General features: G+C 50.3%; 1 protein-coding gene across 1 annotated transcript; it reads right to left on the minus strand.

The window, feature by feature from the left end:
• Positions 1–214: 214 nt before the first annotated feature.
• On the minus strand, positions 215–11,770 carry Iqca1l (IQ motif containing with AAA domain 1 like). Its single transcript, XM_032905326.1, has 19 exons — positions 11,738–11,770; positions 10,826–11,153; positions 9,918–10,037; positions 8,914–9,099; positions 8,313–8,384; positions 6,896–7,104; positions 6,395–6,479; positions 5,859–5,984; positions 5,658–5,733; positions 5,207–5,313; positions 4,528–4,611; positions 4,379–4,437; positions 3,272–3,354; positions 3,015–3,122; positions 2,297–2,496; positions 1,897–1,983; positions 1,461–1,638; positions 902–1,146; positions 215–406 (listed from the first exon to the last, which is right to left on the minus strand). The coding sequence occupies exons 1-19, from the start codon at positions 11,746–11,748 to the stop codon at positions 299–301; spliced, it is 2,472 nt and encodes an 823-aa protein (XP_032761217.1). The 5' UTR covers positions 11,749–11,770; the 3' UTR covers positions 215–298.
• Between the last annotated feature and the right edge of the window lie 5,613 nt (positions 11,771–17,383).

A 17,383-nucleotide genomic window follows, 5' to 3' on the forward strand; every position in this document is an offset into this window, starting at 1 on the left:
ACTCCCTTCTAGACTTGGTATTTTTCCCTTTGGATTTTCTTCTCTTGGTCCTTCTCTTCCTGTTATCCCCCTCTCTTAAGTGTCTTGAACAAGCGATGTGGAGAGGAGAGCCAGCACAGGATAAGTGGCAGCCAGAGCAGAGGTTGGATGAGCCAGGGCACAGGGGCGGAGCTCAGGGACAGGAAGCCATGAAGATTGACAAGAGAAGAAGCCCTCAGGAGCCACCTGGGCCTTTATGTATCTGTCACACTCTGGAGGCACCCCTCCCTCACCACATCACACCCAACAGCAAAGACCTTCACTTTTTCTTCTTCTTCTCCTTTGCCAGTCTGGCTTCCTCAGCCTCCAGTTGGTCCTTGGTAAACTTCATATTCTTTTTTCCCAGCGGAGTCTTATAAAACCATTCCTGGGTTGGCAGAGATGCAGGGATTCAGTTCCCTGGTTGCAACCCTCCTTCAGCCTTACAACTCTCTCCCTCTCATCCTCTCAGGCTTGGGGGTAAGGGGTGGGGTGAAGCGTTCCATCACAGTGGGGCCTTTTCCTGGTTTCTACTAATCACTTCAGTCTATAGAGTCACCCATTCTTGAGAAACTTGCCTCTCCCCTCCAGCCCTGCAGGCCTCTGAGACTCCTAAGGTCAACCTCTCTCTGGGCCTGGTGGCCATGGTGGTCACCAGCTGTGTCTAGTGCTGGCAGCCCAGGTGGCCCTTTCTAGCTTCTTTCCTCAGGCGCCTACAGCTCTGTCCCTCCCTAGAGTTAATTGTTCCTTTCCCAGCTGACAACCAAGTGCCTTTGTCCTGAACAACAACCGAGTGGCATTGGGGATAGCTTTGGGGGTAGGGGTGGAGGGTGACAACAGGCTGTCCTGGCCCAGCCCACCGACTCTGGCCTAGCAACTTCACCTTTAGGGATTCCTCCTCCTCCCTGTATACTGGATCCAGCTTTGCCAAGTGCACCACAAACTCGGAGGCAACCAGTGGCTTCTTGGTCAGTTGAAGGAGCCGGCGTTCCGTCAGCACTGACTGGATGGATTGTAGAATGTGACCAGGTGTGTAGCCATCAGACACCCTAGCCAGGGCACTAATGTCCAGACTCTGGGTCTGCTGTACCCCTATTCCCTGGTTCTCTATCATCCGTTTCCAGAGCACTGCAGAGGGAGGAAGGGATGAGGCATACAGGTCAAAGAGCAGCAGAAGCCAAGCCTCTGCCTTTGTGCAAGCAGCTCTGGGCCCGGGAAGAACAACATGTCTCTCCAGGAAGGTGTGGGACATGGTAGGATAGAATTGTTCTTCTAGTTACATGCTCAGTGTCTATTTCACTGAGGCCATTAGCCAGAGAACTATGGCTTTTCCAGACCTGTCATTTGGTGCTGGAATTGAGGCTCAGAGCAAAAGTGAGGGATGTGAAGAGAGAGCCAAGACTCAAAAGGGTGGTGGTCCTGGCTTCCGCTCCTGGCCTCACCATAACGAGAAGCGTAATCAGGCCGGGGTATGAAGAGGATGCGCTCATAGAACCGGCAGAACCCCTTCATCTCGGCCAGCTGTGGGCGCTCCGTGGTTCCTATCAGCATCACTCGGTCACCGGGGCCCAGCTGTCTCGTGGCCCTCATGAGGTCTTTCTTTATTCTCTTTGGGTCCATCTGCTCCAAGGAGGGAAGGGTGTGGGTTTGGGACACAGTGACTGGGGCTGTGGGAGCCCCATTCTCAGATCACATGACCTAGAGCTGTGCTTCAAGTCAGTCCTGAGTGGGGCAGCTTTAAGGTAAGGAAAGTAGGCATGACCAGAACAGGACACTTGAGCAAGGTGTCTTGAATGATGTTAATGACTTGAGCAAGACTTCCAGCCTAGACCCACGCTCCGGTTGTCCACCCCAGTCCTTTCTGCCCACAGTCCTCACCCTCCTTTCTTCCTTTGGGATCTTCTTGTAGAAGGTTTTCTCAGTATTTCCAATCCAGATGACAGAGGGCTGGAAGACCCGGGCCACCTGGATAGGTTAGAGTGTAGAGGTCAAATGCCAGACATCCCTGGGCCAAGGGTCACATCCCCAGCTGCTCAGACCCCAGACCCAGAGCCCCTAGCTTCTCCTCGCTTTCTCCAGCCTTGGTCTCCTCCCACATTCCCCAACAGAGGGGCTTCAGGGGATGACAGGATCCCACAAGGGTTACCAGAAAGATGTCCGTTCAGGTCCTTTTCATTTCGGTACAGCACAGACCACCCCCAGAGTGTTCAGAAAGCCCACCCTGCTGTCGTCTCTCTCCTGAGAAATCAACCCAAGCCTCAAACTCGAGGCTACGGACCTTAAAGACGATGTGCACCAATAGCTGTGATCCATTCTTCCCTGGGTATTTGCCCATCACGTTGCCAGGTGACAGGTCAAACAGGTTGGCACCAGTTTCTGTGCACACCGCTTGGACCAACATCTTCTTCCCCATGCCAGAGGGTCCCACCAGGAGGATGGAGCGGACAAGGGGTGCCATGGTATGTATGTCATGGGAGCCTGGGAGGAAGTAGAGAGGGCTGGGGCAGGCAATGGACCAAAACTGGGCAGTAGGCTGTGGAAGGTTCTAAGGCGGCCTGGGGCTAAGAGGGTGAGATGAGGGTCTGGGTTGTGCTACCTTCCCCAGGACCTGAGCAGTTTCCCCAGGTCTGCATCAACAGCCTGCTTGCCACCTCCGTGGTAGAGAACTGTGTGTAAGGGCCAGTCGGGGACACTGCTTTTCCCTCCATACCATACAATTCTACCCTGGTGGGTGGCATTGAAAGCACACGACACACTGTTTGCAAGGCTCTTATTAAAGGTCTCTGGCCTTTAATAAACTTGCAGGGATGCCTCTCTGAGAACGAGACTGACTACAGGACGCCAGTTGGGATTGAGCAAGTCATGGTCTCACGCGATCTCAAGGTGGCCCAATTTGAGTGTAACTGAAGAAGGTCCACTAGGCTTGCACACCCTTCTCAGCCATGCTCCTGTGGTCCCACCCAGCTCTGGCTTTCCACATTCCCCGGAATTCTCACCCAACCGAAGAACACCATACAGTGCTATGTTCTGCCGTATATCAAACAGGGAAGGCATGGGCATCTTGTTTGCCAAGGTCAGAGTGGACCCGAGATAGAGGCAGTCACCTGTAGGGACCAGGAGGGGACAGCTGATGAGTGACACGCCTGTGAGTGTCTGTGGGAGAGATCTGTTGGAAGAGAGACCCCAGGAAGCGGGGCAGGTGTGGAAGGGTAAGGTGGCCATACCTAGGTGCAGGGACGTGAGAGGGGCTCACCAATGTAGTCATTCAGTGACACAAGCAGAGACTTCTTTATAAGGCCGATGACAACAAGCTCTTCAAACAATGAATCCACAGACCTGTGGGAGAGTGGTGCAGAAGGACACCACAGACATTAGTGAGAGGGAACAAGGAAGAAGGAAGTGGAGATGGGGCTGTGAGCACAAAGAGAGGCAAGGGGTGCCCTGGTAATTTCTGTGATCAGAAATGTCTACATGGCATCTGGACAGCCAGAATCAGAAAATTAATTCCTGACCACTGTGTCAGGGGATAGACACTCCACAGTGAGTGCCCTGCGGAATGTGGCAGAAGCCAAGGCCCCTGCAAACAATGCCCACCAGTCTTTTGTGTCCACCATTTGAAGTCTGAGTTCAGCACAAATCTTTTTTCCCTGCCTCCCAAACAAAGTGTAGAGTGTGACTGCCTTTGTGAGTTGTGGCCCTGCAGAAGTTGCAGCCATTAGTAAGCAGAAGGCTTCTAGCAGGTCCCCCAGTGCCCATAGGGTATTTAATACAGGCACAGATTGAAGGGACAGTCAAGTTATATATATATATATATATATATATATATATATATATATATGAATGATTATAAAGCTAATGTGCGTGTGTGTGTGTGTGTATGCATGCACATGTGTGTACATGTACATGTGTGTGAGCATGCGTATTGAAGCCGAAGATCAATGTCAAGTTGCCTTTCCTTGCCTGATGGCTCGCCCATCAGGTCTGTCTGACCAGGAGCCAATGAACTTCAGGGATCCATTTGTCTTCCCACACTCCCCTCACTCTCTGACTCACAAGGGCAACTCACCCAGCTTTGTTTGTTTGTTTGTTTGTTTTTCAAGACAGAGTTTCTCTTTGTAGCCCCGAAAGCCCAGAAACTCACTTTGTAGACCGGACAAGCCTCAAACTCACAGAGACCCTCCTGCCTCCACTAGGATTTAATGGTATGTAGGCTGCCCAGAGCGATTTCCATTTTTAAAGGCAGAAACTTGGTTGACAAGGTTAGGGGTTCAGAGAGGTGAAGCAGCTCCCTTAAGGCTACAGAATGACAGAGCCAGGGTTTGCGTCCTGTAGAAGCGTAAGGCTTGTGAAGCCAGATCACCTGTCTGGGGTCAGATCCTTTTCCTTCTTCTTCTTTCCACTCTTTTTCCCGCCTTTTCTCTGGTGGGAAATGAGTATACAGGTAATTGCCATCTGCTCCCAACTCACCCCCAAGTACCCTCTCCTTCCCAGCCCTGGACTCTTATCTGCCTTTGGAGATTTGAGGGGTCTGGTCTCCTCCCTGTCCACAGCCAGACGCAAATTCCTCAGTTCCTGTCTCATTAGCTCATCCACCTGGGTACATGGCGGGGCGGGCAGAATAGATGAGAGGGGTGGGGGTGGGGGGAGCCTCAGGGGAGGAAGGGGACAGACAGCCACCAATGCTTTCCACTAGAGACTCGGCCGGTCTTTGCTCTACTTGATCCTGTCTATGCCAGATCTGAATCCACACTTTGCTCTCCATGATGAGGGTGACCACCCTCCCCAGTCATTAACTTTGGATGGAATCCACAAAATAGAGTCAGAAATCATCCCCTTAATTTTTCTGGGACCTAAGCAGCTATAGGCTTTCAATGGGCTGCTGGAAGCCAGGTCCCCACCAAGGATGGGTCTGAAGGATGACATATTCTTATCAGCAGACAGCCCAGTCATGAGGTTTAGTGCGGGGGGGGGAGGAACGTGCTCAGCACTGTGGCTAGGCTGGCTGTAGCTCTGACTGCCCCGCTCCCATCCTTATTGATCCCTGAGGGTAAAGGGGAAACTGGAGAAGCTGGGACAGTGTGGGTGATAGGGTGGCAGGTAGAGCCTGGCCTGAGGTGCTGGGGGTGGACTGGGAAGGGCTGGGAAGGCTCCAGAGAGTAGCTGAGGCAAGCCTCAGGCTGTGGCCCACCTGTGCCCGGATCTCCATCTCCACTTGCTTCCTTTTCTCCTCCCGGAGGGTCTCAGAGTCAAAGCTCTGGCTGGGGTGTTTGTTGTCATAGCGGCTCTTCCAGATACCTAACCACATAAAAAAGGCTGCACATGCACGTGCACACACACACACACACACACACACACGCACACACACAAGCACATGCACACACATACGTACACACAGTTCCCGAGCTAGCTAGCCTCCTGTCCTCAGTAGCTGCCAGCCCTGCTTCTACCCTAGGTTTAACTGCTTGACTCAAGAATCCTGAAGAAAACAAGCGACATTCCCACTCACTGGCCGGCACGCACTTCTTTAACCTCTCCCCTCTCCTCCTGTGTCACTCCTGTAGCAGATACCTACTTTTTCTAAGACCTAAGACCCGAGACAGTGCACCCCAGGCTCAACACATCTGGCCCTCCGTTCTTACTTGTGAATTCCTCGTGACCAGCGTTAATCACAGGGATAGATTTGGATGGCAGCACTTTGAACATCACTTCTGGGTCCTGGAAGGGAAAGGGAGAGCAGTTTTGCCTCCTCAAGGAGACTGGGGAAGCCTCCCTCAGAGCTGACTTCAGAGTCACAGGCTCTCCCTCCCCACACGCAAGCCCTCTGCTGGGAACTAGCCAACCTTCTTGGCCTTTTCTTCCTTGGCTTTCTTTTTCTTCTTTTCCTTTTTCTCCTTCTCTTTGTCCTTATTCTTCTCTTGTTCCTTCTTTTTATTCTCCTGGGCCTGTGCTTCCAGTTCTAGTCTCACCTGGATCCAACAACAAGCAGTGTTCTGGGGACTGGGGATTTTATAGAAGGGAACCCACCGCCTGCCTCAGCTGAGCAGACCTGGTCTCACAGCCTTGGCAAACTGCCAAGGTAGAGACAGCCGGGTGTACAGAGATGGCACTGGGGGATCAAACAAGGGCAGGGTGCTGGGAAGGACTGATCTCATCAGAGCCATGCCCGCTCTGGGACCATCCTCAATGGTCTTCCAAGACCACTCCCTTCTCAGGGCCATGACTGCCCTCAGCCCCATCTAGTTTCTTTAGGCACATGTCCTCCCCTCTGGCCATAGCGCTCTCTGTTTCGGCTGACTCTTCCAATCCACTGCCACTCTCAGCTCACACGCACTGTTGTCCATAATCACAGGCGGGGCCTGCTCCCTCTCAAGAGTACCTGCTCTGGAGTCTTGTCTGCAAAGATCACGTAGGATCCACCTGAAGCCTCGTCTGGATAATCAGGGAACCGACCAGTAAGGGCACTGAGTGGATATAGTACAGTTAGATGGTGGAGGAGTGGGTGGAGGGGCGGGTAGATGATTGACTGACTGATAGATGACTAGGTGGACAGGCACAGGGATGGGGTGGTTGGAGAGATGGAGGGAAGAATAAATGAATGAAAGAGAGATGGGGGATACCCGGAAGAATAAGCAGTTAGGATGGAATTGTAGACTGCTGTGGGAGCTTTTGCGACACTTCCTGTTTTGTCCTGGTACCTTCTTTTCTCACAGGCAAATGGGAAGTCAGGTGTGAAGATGGCCCTTACAGTGGGGCTCAAGGTCTAGACGGAGAGTGTTAGGAGAGGGTGAGAGCAGACAGAGGTGGGGACAATCTCACAGGAGAACAGGTTGGGGATGAAGTATGGAAGGTTGGGTCAGCTGCGGCTGTGGACACTGACTGGCATTCAATAAACCACTGTCGTATCTGATCCTTCATCCTCTCCTTCATGTCAGGGCCCTCGGTCTCCGTGAGAGACTCGTGGGTTTTCGCTATGGCTTCCTGGAATTCCTCTTCCTTTTCCACCTGCCGGGTCCTCCGTGACTCCTCCCCCACGAAGGCCTGGGCAAGGGCATTCTGTCTCGTTGTTGTCTGGCTGGGCGAGGGGAGCTAGGGGAAGTAGAGAGAGGCCAAGATTTTACAAAGGATGGCCCAGCCTCCATGTTTAGACACACACACCTGCTCCCACTCCGCTCCCAACGCCCTCCACACACGCCCGTGTCTCATGCACATGCCCTCACGGAGCAACGGCCATGCCTGCATCAGGAGAAATTGTGTTTGGAGCTGAAATTTGTCTGTGTAAATTACCCTGGTAATGAGTTTGCTAGATGCATCCGGGCTGTGCTCCCCCTCCCTAGCAGCCCCCCCTCCCCCGTGAGCCTGGGGCCCCAGCCCCCACGCATGCCCCGCCTGGCGGCCGAGTTGGCAGCCGCTCTCACAGCCACTTTCCCGCCTCATTGGCTCCCAAATGTATTTTAAATATCACTCTGCGCAGAGACAATTACTGAAAACGCTGAGCTCACACTGTTGATGGGCCCGGGCGGCCAGGCTCATTCCTCACCCACTGCTCTTGCCCCCACCCCTCTTCTCCCTCCTGGGGGTCCCATTCTGCAGCCTCCTAGCAAGTCTTTGACCTCTACTCCTGCACAGCAGCCCCTAGTAGTCATCCAGCCTGCTCCCCAAAATGCCTTCCTTTTAGTCCTTCTGGCCTTAAACTTGCCCCGCCTTAACCTTGCCCCGCCCTCCTCTTCCAGCCAGGTCTCCAGAGGATCCATCCAGGGCAAAGCTGCTTGTCCCAGAGTCTGACCCTCACCCTGTCGTGGCCTTCGACAGAAACAGGCTTGGCTGAAGGAAGGGCTTGAAGACGGAGGACACTTTGAGAGAATGGGGGTGATCACTCCACCTGGATATGCACATGAGCAACACCTAGGGGTCTCGGTCCCTTCTTGCTACACCTCCCTGCCACGTGTAGTCACTCTTAGCAGTCCAGAGAAGCTCATCTGGGCTTCTAGAGCAAGTAGGGAAGCCTGTAGCCTCAGAAGTCCTGGTTTAGGGGTTTATTATTACCCCAACATGGCTTCCAAGTTTTCCCTGAGGTCCAGGAGGCCCTGTGTCATCCCTACCCCCACATTTGATATCCTATGGGATGCTCTAGAAGTGGGAGGGCTGGGAAAACCCAGTGAGTTCCCGGTTCTTATGCTTCTTTCTCCCCCAGGGTCTCCTGCCCTGCCTCAGTGGAGGAAGTAGACCCTGGGACAAGGTGACAGGGGCGAAGCTGACGAAGGAGGGGTGCGCTGGGCAGGCCAGGGAGGGCTTACCATGCCAATGAACTCCATCTCCATGCGTCGGTCTTGCTCAATACGTTTTCTCTGTAGGTAACCTTTCCACACCTGGGTCGGGGGGCACATGCCACTTAGGTGCTTTCCAGGCCTAGTGGGGAGCAGCAGGGGTGACTGCTGCTGCCTGATGTCACCTAAGGTATTGGCACAGGAAGTTAGGGTGGGACTGGAGGAAGGAGGGTGGTGGGTGCCCTGGGACTGGAGTTCCAATGGCGTGAGTTGCCATGGGCATGCTCAGAGCCTCTTCAAGAGCAGCCAGTGGTCTTAGCCTCAAGACACCTCCCTAGCCCCTCCCAGCAGTTTTGACCTAAAGAACCTGGGCTAGGGATGTGACACAGCCCCTTTAGGACCTAGGTTACAGAGTGAACCAATGTGCTTTTCTAGGTGCTGGGCACATCCATCCCAAGACACCTTTGGTCTTCTTGTCTTGGGCTTATTGATGGATTGACGTCTCGGGTTTAGCATCAAGCTATAGGACCACAGACCTGAGGCATTTTTACTCCTGGGATGAATCATTGTGCCCAGCTCTTACTGGGAGAGGTGAGTCTACCCTGGCCTTCTTTCTGTCACCCAGGGTTACCTTCTGTATGACAATGGCTCCCTGGTCCTGACTGAATTTCTGTCGCCCATTCTCTCGAATCCTCCGGTCCCGTTCCTCCTCTTTCCTAATCTCTCGCATGAAGGTAGCTCGTAGTCGGCCCTGCCTAGCCCTCTCGGCACATTGCACTATAATCAGGGCCTCAGTCCGGCTCATTCCTCGAAGATTCTGGTCATAACAAGGAGCAAAAAGAACAGTAAGACCGGAGGGCATGCTTGTACCCAGAGAGGGCTGCTGAGAGATCAGTCAGCAACGATGTAGTGGGGCCCTAGTCCTAGGTGCTTGAGATGTGTCCTGCAAAGTGTCAGAGGGTCCCAGAGAATACAGGAGCAGACTTGGAGAGGCTGTGGGCTGCCTCTGAAATGGGACTAGGGAAGGACAGGGCCCGTTTGTGCTAAGGAAAGATGTAGAAGGAGTCTGGGAGAGTGTCCTTCACTTACAGGGAACGCTTTGGCAGGAATGAAGATGCACTGGAGACACCATGCCCCTCTCTTTGGCAGTCAGGGGATTGAAACAATGAACCTCAAGCATCTGGAATTTTCCCCAGGAAGATCATGGTAGGGAAAAGAGCCAGGTGCCAGTAGGGCGCGATCTTGTCTCCCAGAAAGATGCTTACAGAGTTGAACCATTATCAGACTACCTTGTAGGAAAGATTGGAGCCCACATGGTAGTGATGGTGGTGGTGGTGGTGGTGGTGGTGGTGATGACGATGACAACTATGGGCGGGGCTTTGGGAGAGAGCTACTTAGTTATGCTACTGGGCTAAATAGTCTGGTCCTCTACTTAAACCTAAACCTAGTGTTGTGACCCTGAAAGTGAACTTGAAATCTCTTTTTTTCTGCTACTTTTGAAGGTAACCACAGCGAATACAGCCTTTCCTTTACCATTAATGTGTTTGGTGAGCGATTTGAGGGTCCATAAGGGAACCTAACTTGTTAAGACTCCCAGGACTCAGGTTCTGACCCTAATGGCTCTAGCAACATTACCTCTTGGAAAGCCAGTGGCTCCAGTCTGGCCAGGATCTCGGCCAGCATCTGCTGACGGGCCTTCATGGCGCTGGTCTGCTCCAGCTGAAAATACTTGGGGATGGGAACCTCCAAGTCTGCCTTTAAAACAATATAGGGGGAGAAGGAGGGTTAGATATTAGAAAGTCAGGCCCTCAGGCCCATCGTCTGGGTTTCCAGACACTTCTATTTCCCACCCTCCTAGAAACCTGGGGTGGGAAACATGAATTATGGTTTAGGACCCAGGAGTCACCCCTTTCTTATCCTGCCCCACATCTGATTGAGATTAATTCTGAGAGTGCCAAACGCAGCCATCCCTCAGGATCCACAGGAAAGCATTTGATAGTGTCTTTATCATCCAGACTGCAACAGAACATGGTACCTGGAGAACCCCTCCTCCTTTCCCCACCCCTAAGTCTACGGAAGCAGACTAAGGAAACTTTGAGACTCCTTTGGCTATGGAGCAAGTACCAAATCCTGGCCTTGATGGGGCAGCCCTGGACACTGCTTAGCATTGTGCCACGCCTCTACTACTTGGCGATGTTCACAGACCTCCTGGGGATATTTTGAGAAACACGTGCAGATTTAGTAGGTCTCAGATACATTCTGCATTTCCAGCAAGCTCTTAGCTGATGGTCAGGGACCATGCTTTGAGAAGCAAGCCTCCAGAGGACCTTCCTCACCCACCTTCTGTGGCTTCCAGATCTCAGACACAGTGTGGGAGCCCAATTCTCTCAAAAGCCCCACAGTTCCCGAGAGTCTAAATCCCAAGTCCCATCACCCAGTTCCCTAATAGAACTGCTTCAGGTCATGGCCTACCCAGTCCCAACCCATGACTCCACAAGGGGCCCAACTCTCATCTCGCCATGAGTGGCTGCTCCTGCACCCACCGGGGTTAGCTTGAGTTCCTGCAACACTCGGTCCAGGCAATGGGTCTCACACATGTCGACGCGCACCAGCTCGTCCTTAAGCTCCAGCACGCGTCCTGCCACACCGTCCAGAAGGCGCCGCAGCAACCTACGCTTCTGTGGCTGCACCATCTGGTCATAGGCCAGGTTGAAGCGACGCATCAGCCCCAGGTAGTACAGGTAAAGCACCGAGATCCTGTACTGGAAGCTCTGCCGCTCCCGGGTGAGCACGGGTTCAAGCGGAGGTGGCTCTTTTTCCAGCACCTCTTCCAGAGTCACGTGGGAGGCCTCCCAGAGGCGTTGGTAAGTTCTAGAGAAAGTGCACTAGCTGTGTGCTGCACCACCACCACCACCGAGAGGGAACAGTGGGGACAGGGGACAAGTTGCTGCTTTTGGAGGACTGGGAACTTGGGGTTCCAGAAGTTCATGATAGTGTCAAAGTGGACCTCAGTGAAATGAGGGGTTGCTGAAGAAGGAGAGAGCACAGGCCTGGCTTGGAGGTCTACGATAAGGGGTTTGAGGCCTTTGATGGATCAGGAAGGACAGTGGGGACTTGGCCTAGGCTTGAGAGCTGGGCCCGGCCATCCCTGTGGGGATGGGAGTCTAGAGACCTTTGTAAGTAAGGGTCCCCACCCACTCTGTGGTAATGGTCTGCAGTAGTGGGGAAGGGATGAGAAGAGAAATGGCCTTCGATCCCTCAGAGTCTTGGAGCTGGAATAGTCCAGGAGAAGTTCTGCAGACTTCTGAAACCCTGGGACTGAATGCCAATCCCAGGAGGTAGAACTGGGAGGCCATGCAGATGCCCAAACGCATGCAGGGCCTGCCAGCACCCAGCTCCCCTCTGTTCATGCATCGCAAGTAAAGTATTTGCTCTGCACCCCCTCAAGCTCTCACCCCTCAGACATGGTGCCTTCACCTCTCGATGCCCTTTGTAAGTTGGTGGAACCCGCAGAAGCTAAGCAAGGGGTGGAACAGTCTGGTTTGAAGAATTCCAACCCATTGTGCCTACATTCTAAAGATGAGAGGTGGGGCTGGGAGTGCAGGGCTGGGGACACTTGTCTAGGAAGACATCCTTGAGGATGCACACTCAAAGTCCACAGACAATAGTTAGAGGAATGTCAGGGCAGAGTGTGGCACAACTCTGGCACCTATTCTTCTGCCTATCAATAAAGTAACACTCTCATGACCGAAGCAACTTACAGAATTTATTTTGGTTCATGGTTCCCAGAGTGCTAGCTAGAGTCCAAAATGGCGGGTCAGTTGCTGAAGGCAGTCATGGCAACTGGAGCAAGAAGCTGGAATTTCACATCTTCAACCTCAAAATCAAAGTAGAGTGAGTGAACTACAGATACAGGGCAAGGATTTCAGCTCCCAAAACCCATTGGGACACTTCCTCTAGCCAGGCCATTCCTCCTTAACCTCCCTAAACAGCAGCACCAAGTAAGGACCAAATGTTCAAATGTGGTAAACCAATGGAGACATCTCATTCAACCACTTCAAACACTCTTACACCATGACCATCCTCCTCTCCTGCACTCTGTGGCTTTTACTCCTGGGGGTGGGGGTAAAGTTTTGCAAATAGAACTAGGGCCTGGTACACGATAAGCACACATTCTAGCCCTGAGTCACCTCCTCAGCATGGTCTTGACTTGTGTATGACCCACCTGAGGAGTCGGGATGGTAGGAGCAGGGAAAGACAGGTACTGGATGTGGTCAGAAAGCCCTGAACTCTCACATCCCCTGATTTTGGTTGGGGGGTGGCAGTTTTGGCTCAGTATTAAGCAGGGGCAAGAAAGAAGTGAGGAATAGATGAAGAAGAGAGTAAGGAAGGAGGAAGGCAGGAAGAGAGGAAGGACTAAGGAGGGGGAGAAGAAAGTCAGCAGGACGTGCAGACTCCCATATTTGCTGTGGATAACTGGAGGATATTGTTAGCCGGAGGCTCCAGCCAGGGCTGAGGTGCTGCTCGCTCCTCTTGTCTCCCAGGTGCTGCTAATCCATGAGTCACACCTTCCACATCAAAGTATCAAATCAGGGGGTGTAGTAGGGCTGAGGCTCAGGCTAGATCTCCCACCTGTGCCTCCTGCCTGCTGGGATTACAGGGGTGAGCCACCACTTCTCTTTCCATGTCTTGAAGAGTAGACTTGATTTGCCGACTGAGGTGTAGCTCAGTGGGTAGAGTGCTTGCCTAGCATGCACAAAAGTCCTGCACTGAATAAACAGTTTGGTGGTATACACCTGTAATCCCAGCACAAGGAGGTAGGAGGAGGAAAATTCAGGGTTCAAGGTCATCCTCAGCAAAACGAGATGGAGGCCAGCCTGGACTACATGAAACCTACTTCAAAAGCTGAATGGTGGTGGTATATGCCTTTAATTCCAACACTAGGGAGGCAGAGGCAGATGGATCTCTGAGTTCAAGGCTAGCCTGGTCTAGAGAGAGAGTGCTAGGACAGTCAGAGCTGTATGGAGAAACCCTGTTTCAAAGGAAAAAGAAAACCTAAACTGAAAAATAAGAAAGACAAAAATCAATTACCACCAACACCCCCATCCCAAAACAAATAAATCTGTGTTGTGCTGGGAGACAGACAGCGCGGGGACATGCAACTTGATGTCACAAATTACCATCTCAAGGTAACACATCCTAGGAATTGTGAGCCCAGAAATGGAAAGGATCCTACCCTGGGCCTTGCTCCAGCTCACTGTATCACTGTGTTACTGCAACACTGTATTACTGCAACACTGTTCACTGTATTACTGTATCACTGTATTACTATATTACTGTAACACTGTATCACTGTATCACTGTATTACTGTATCACTGTATTACTGTAACACGGTATTACTGTAACATGGTATCACTCTATTACTGCATCACTGTATTTCTGTTATCACTGTATTACTGTATCACAGTGTTATTGTAGTGTGGCATCACAGTATTACTGTAACACTGTATTACCATCACTGTAAGACTATATCACTGTATTACTGAACACTGTATTACTGTCACTGTAACACTGTATCACTGTCACTGTTACACTGTATCACTGTATGACTGGAATACTGCATCACTGCCACTGTAACACTGTATCACTGTGTTACTGTAACACTGTATCACTGTAACACTGTATTACCATCACTGTAAGACTATATCACCGTATTACTGAAACACTGCATCACTGTCACTGTAACACTGTATCACTGTGTTACTGTAACACTGTATCACTGTCATCACTCTAACACTGTATCACTGTCATCATTGTAATACTGTATCACTGTTGGTTTGATGCTGTATTGCTGTAATACTGTATCACTGTAACACTGTATCACTGTCACTATGACATTGTACCACTGTATTACTGAAATACTGTATCACTGTCACTGTAACACTATCATTGTATGACTGTAATACTGTATCACAGTCACTGTAACACTGTATCATTGTCCCTATAACACACTATCACTGCACTGCTGTAACACTGCATCATTATCACTGTAACATTGTACTACTATATTACTGAAACACTGTATCGCTATCATTGTAACACTGTATCACTGTCACTGTAACACTATTGCAATATTATTGTAACACTGTATCACTGTATTAGTCATTCAGTCACAAAGCACTATCACATATCTCTCTTGGCATGTCTCCAGGTAGCAGTTTTTATAGTGTGTTAGGATTCCACCTGTGGTAGCTTCAAACGTGGAGGACACTGTTGCCTCAGACAGTTCTTTGGCTTAACACATCCCCTTTTCAAATCACCACTGTGCACAAGAACAGACTACAAGTGCATATGTCACTTGGAGCTGGTGTAGTTGGTGATGTCCTTGGTGCCCTCTGACACAATCCTTGGCCAGTTCTCTATCTAGGCAACAACAGACACAGATGCCTGGGCTTTCCAGAGAGTTGAGATGTTTCAGCCTGGCTGAGTCATTCAGAAGATATCATTCACAAAAGAGTTTGTGATGGGTAACCTTGGTGGTCAACTTAAGATACCTGGGAAGTGGGGCCCTTGATTGAAGAACTGGCTCCATCAGATTTGCTCGCCTCCATGTCTGTGAGGTATTTTATTGATTCTTAATTGATGCAGGAGGGGCCAGGCCACATGGTCAGTAGTATCCAAGGCAGGCGGGCCTAGGCTGTATAAGTAGTGTGAACTTGACCCCGAGGGCAAGCCTGTAAGCCACATTCCTCTGCAGTTTCTGCTCCAGGTTCTTCCCTGCTCTGATTTCCCTCAAGGGTCCATTGCAAGCTGTAAACTGAAATAAAGTCTGTAGGTTGATGCCTATATGCAGGTGAGGGCTGGCATAATTAGGTCAAGGCCATGATTGGATAGTAAAAACATAAGGCAGGGACAAAGCTTTTATAAGTCGGGGAGAGGAGGAGGGAGGAGGAGGAGGAGGGGGGGAGGAGGAGGAGGAGGAGGAGGGGAGGAGGAGGAGGAGGAAGAGGAGAATCAAGGAGAAGAATCAAGATGGAGATGAAGAAGGATGACCCAGATCCGGGTGGTTTTGATTGGCCAATGTAGTTATGAATATTTCTTTTTTTTTTTTTTTTTTGAGCTGGGGCCAACAGGGCCTTGCACTTCCTAGGCAAGCGCTCTACCACTGAGCTAAATCCCCAACCATGAATATTTCTTAAGGGATGGATTTCTATAGGTCAATTTATCTTATTTAGGTGGGTGGTTTCTATCCTTATCAATTGGTTGTGAGTTTACTGTGTGTGGATGTACTGTGGATTAAGAATTTAACATATAGGGTTGGGGATTTAGCTCAGCGGTAGAGCGCTTGCCCTAGGAAGCGCAAGGCCCTGGGTTCGGTCCCCAGCTCCGAAAAAAAGAACCAAAAAAAAAAAAAAAAAAAAAATATAATACAAAAAAAAAAAAAAAAAAAAAAATTTAACATATAAATATGACTGTTGGGTTGCAGCTTATTGAGTCTTGATTTTACAGGGTAACTGGAACTAGACAGTTCGAGGCTGACAGAGAGCCGCTGGAAGACATACTAACCAGAGGTAAATTATGGTTAGTTCCATTTGGCCTCGCGGGTGCGGGAACTAACTCCAGGGACCAGAGTGACAAGGTGCCATGTCGGAATGCCCCGAGGACCACCTGAGTCAGAGCGTACTTGGGGGCAGTGTGGAGCCGCTGAGATAGATACCCCACAGTGCCATGTGGCCCCACGGGTGATGACGATAGAGTGGGATAAAAGATGGAACCAGTTTTTTGATATTTACCATAACAAAAGTCTTTCTTTTCCGAGTTGTTTTTGGTTATGGTGTTTAACACAGTAACAGAAAACAAACTAGGACAGAGTTCATGATCAACCCACCCAGGGAAAAGTGGATGTCAGGGACCACTGGGTTAATTGGGGTGTTTAAGGAGAATGGTGACTGAGACTCCAGTCCTAACACAAAGAAACAGGAAGCTGCATTTCCATTTCATTCCCACCGTTGTTTTTGGCAGTGGATCAAATATGCAGTGACAGTGGTCATACGACTGCATGGCCTAGTGACAGCTGAGGCCACTGTTAGCTTTTGCAAGTTTACTCTGACATTCACATAAGGATAAAACTGACTAAAATTTTCTTAGAAATGTTCGCATTGCTCAACACGAGGCTGTAAATCCAATGTTATTATTTATAGTGTGTGTGTGTGTGTGTGTGTGTGTGTGTGTGTGTGTGTGTGTGTGCGTGGTGACCATGCAGAGGTCAGAGCACAGTTGCAGGAGTCAGTTCCCCCACCACCATGTGGACTCTAGTTATCAAACCAATAATCAGGCTTGGAGGCAAGTGCCTTTACCCTGGGAACCCTCTTGCTGGCCCTGTGCACAAAGTTTATATAATTACAAAGTGACTCTATCCCTTGTAGGATCCCTTGTAGGTCAGTATCTTCAGTGAACAAATGGGCAGTTCTACACACATTTTGCTTTTCTCCCCATTTGTGTGTGTGTGTGTGTGTGTGTGTGTGTGTGTGTGTGTGTGTGTGTTAGGGGGGTTGTCAGAGGTCAACACTGTCTCATTTTCCACCTACTTTTCCCTTTATTTTTTATGTGGATGGAGGTTGTTCTGCTGAACGTACGTCTGTGTCCCAGGAAACAAGAAGAGGGCATCAAATTCCTTTGGTTTAGACTTAGAGAAGTTATGAGCTGCCCTGAGGTTGCTGGGAATTGAACCCAGGTCCTCTGTAAGATTAGCAAGTGTCCTTAACTGCCAAGTCATCTCTCCACCATATCTAAATATTGACAAGTGTATTTATTTATACAACCAATGTCCGGTCACAATATTTTATCATTCTAGAGTGTTCCTTTATAAGACTAGCAAGTGTCCTTAACTGCCAAGTCATCTCTCCACCATATCTAAATATTGACAAGTGTATTTATTTATACAACCAATGTCCGGTCACAATATTTTATCATTCTAGAGTGTTCCTTTATAAGACTAGCAAGTGTCCTTAACTGCCAAGTCATCTCTCCACCATATCTAAATATTGACAAGTGTATTTATTTATACAACCAATGTCCAGTCACAATATTTTATCATTCT

Source organism: Rattus rattus, chromosome 6 (assembly GCF_011064425.1).
Source record: "Rattus rattus isolate New Zealand chromosome 6, Rrattus_CSIRO_v1, whole genome shotgun sequence".
NCBI classification, from domain to species: domain Eukaryota; kingdom Metazoa; phylum Chordata; class Mammalia; order Rodentia; family Muridae; genus Rattus; species Rattus rattus.

Coding starts and splice junctions, on each gene's coding strand:
- Iqca1l (XM_032905326.1), bottom strand. Junction 9,100..9,917: donor AGCCACTGGCTTTCCAAGAG/GTAATGTTGCTA, acceptor TGTTATGACCAG/AATCTTCGAGGAATGAGCCG. Junction 5,314..5,657: donor TGGTCACGAGGAATTCACAA/GTAAGAACGGAG, acceptor TTATGTGGTTAG/GTATCTGGAAGAGCCGCTAT.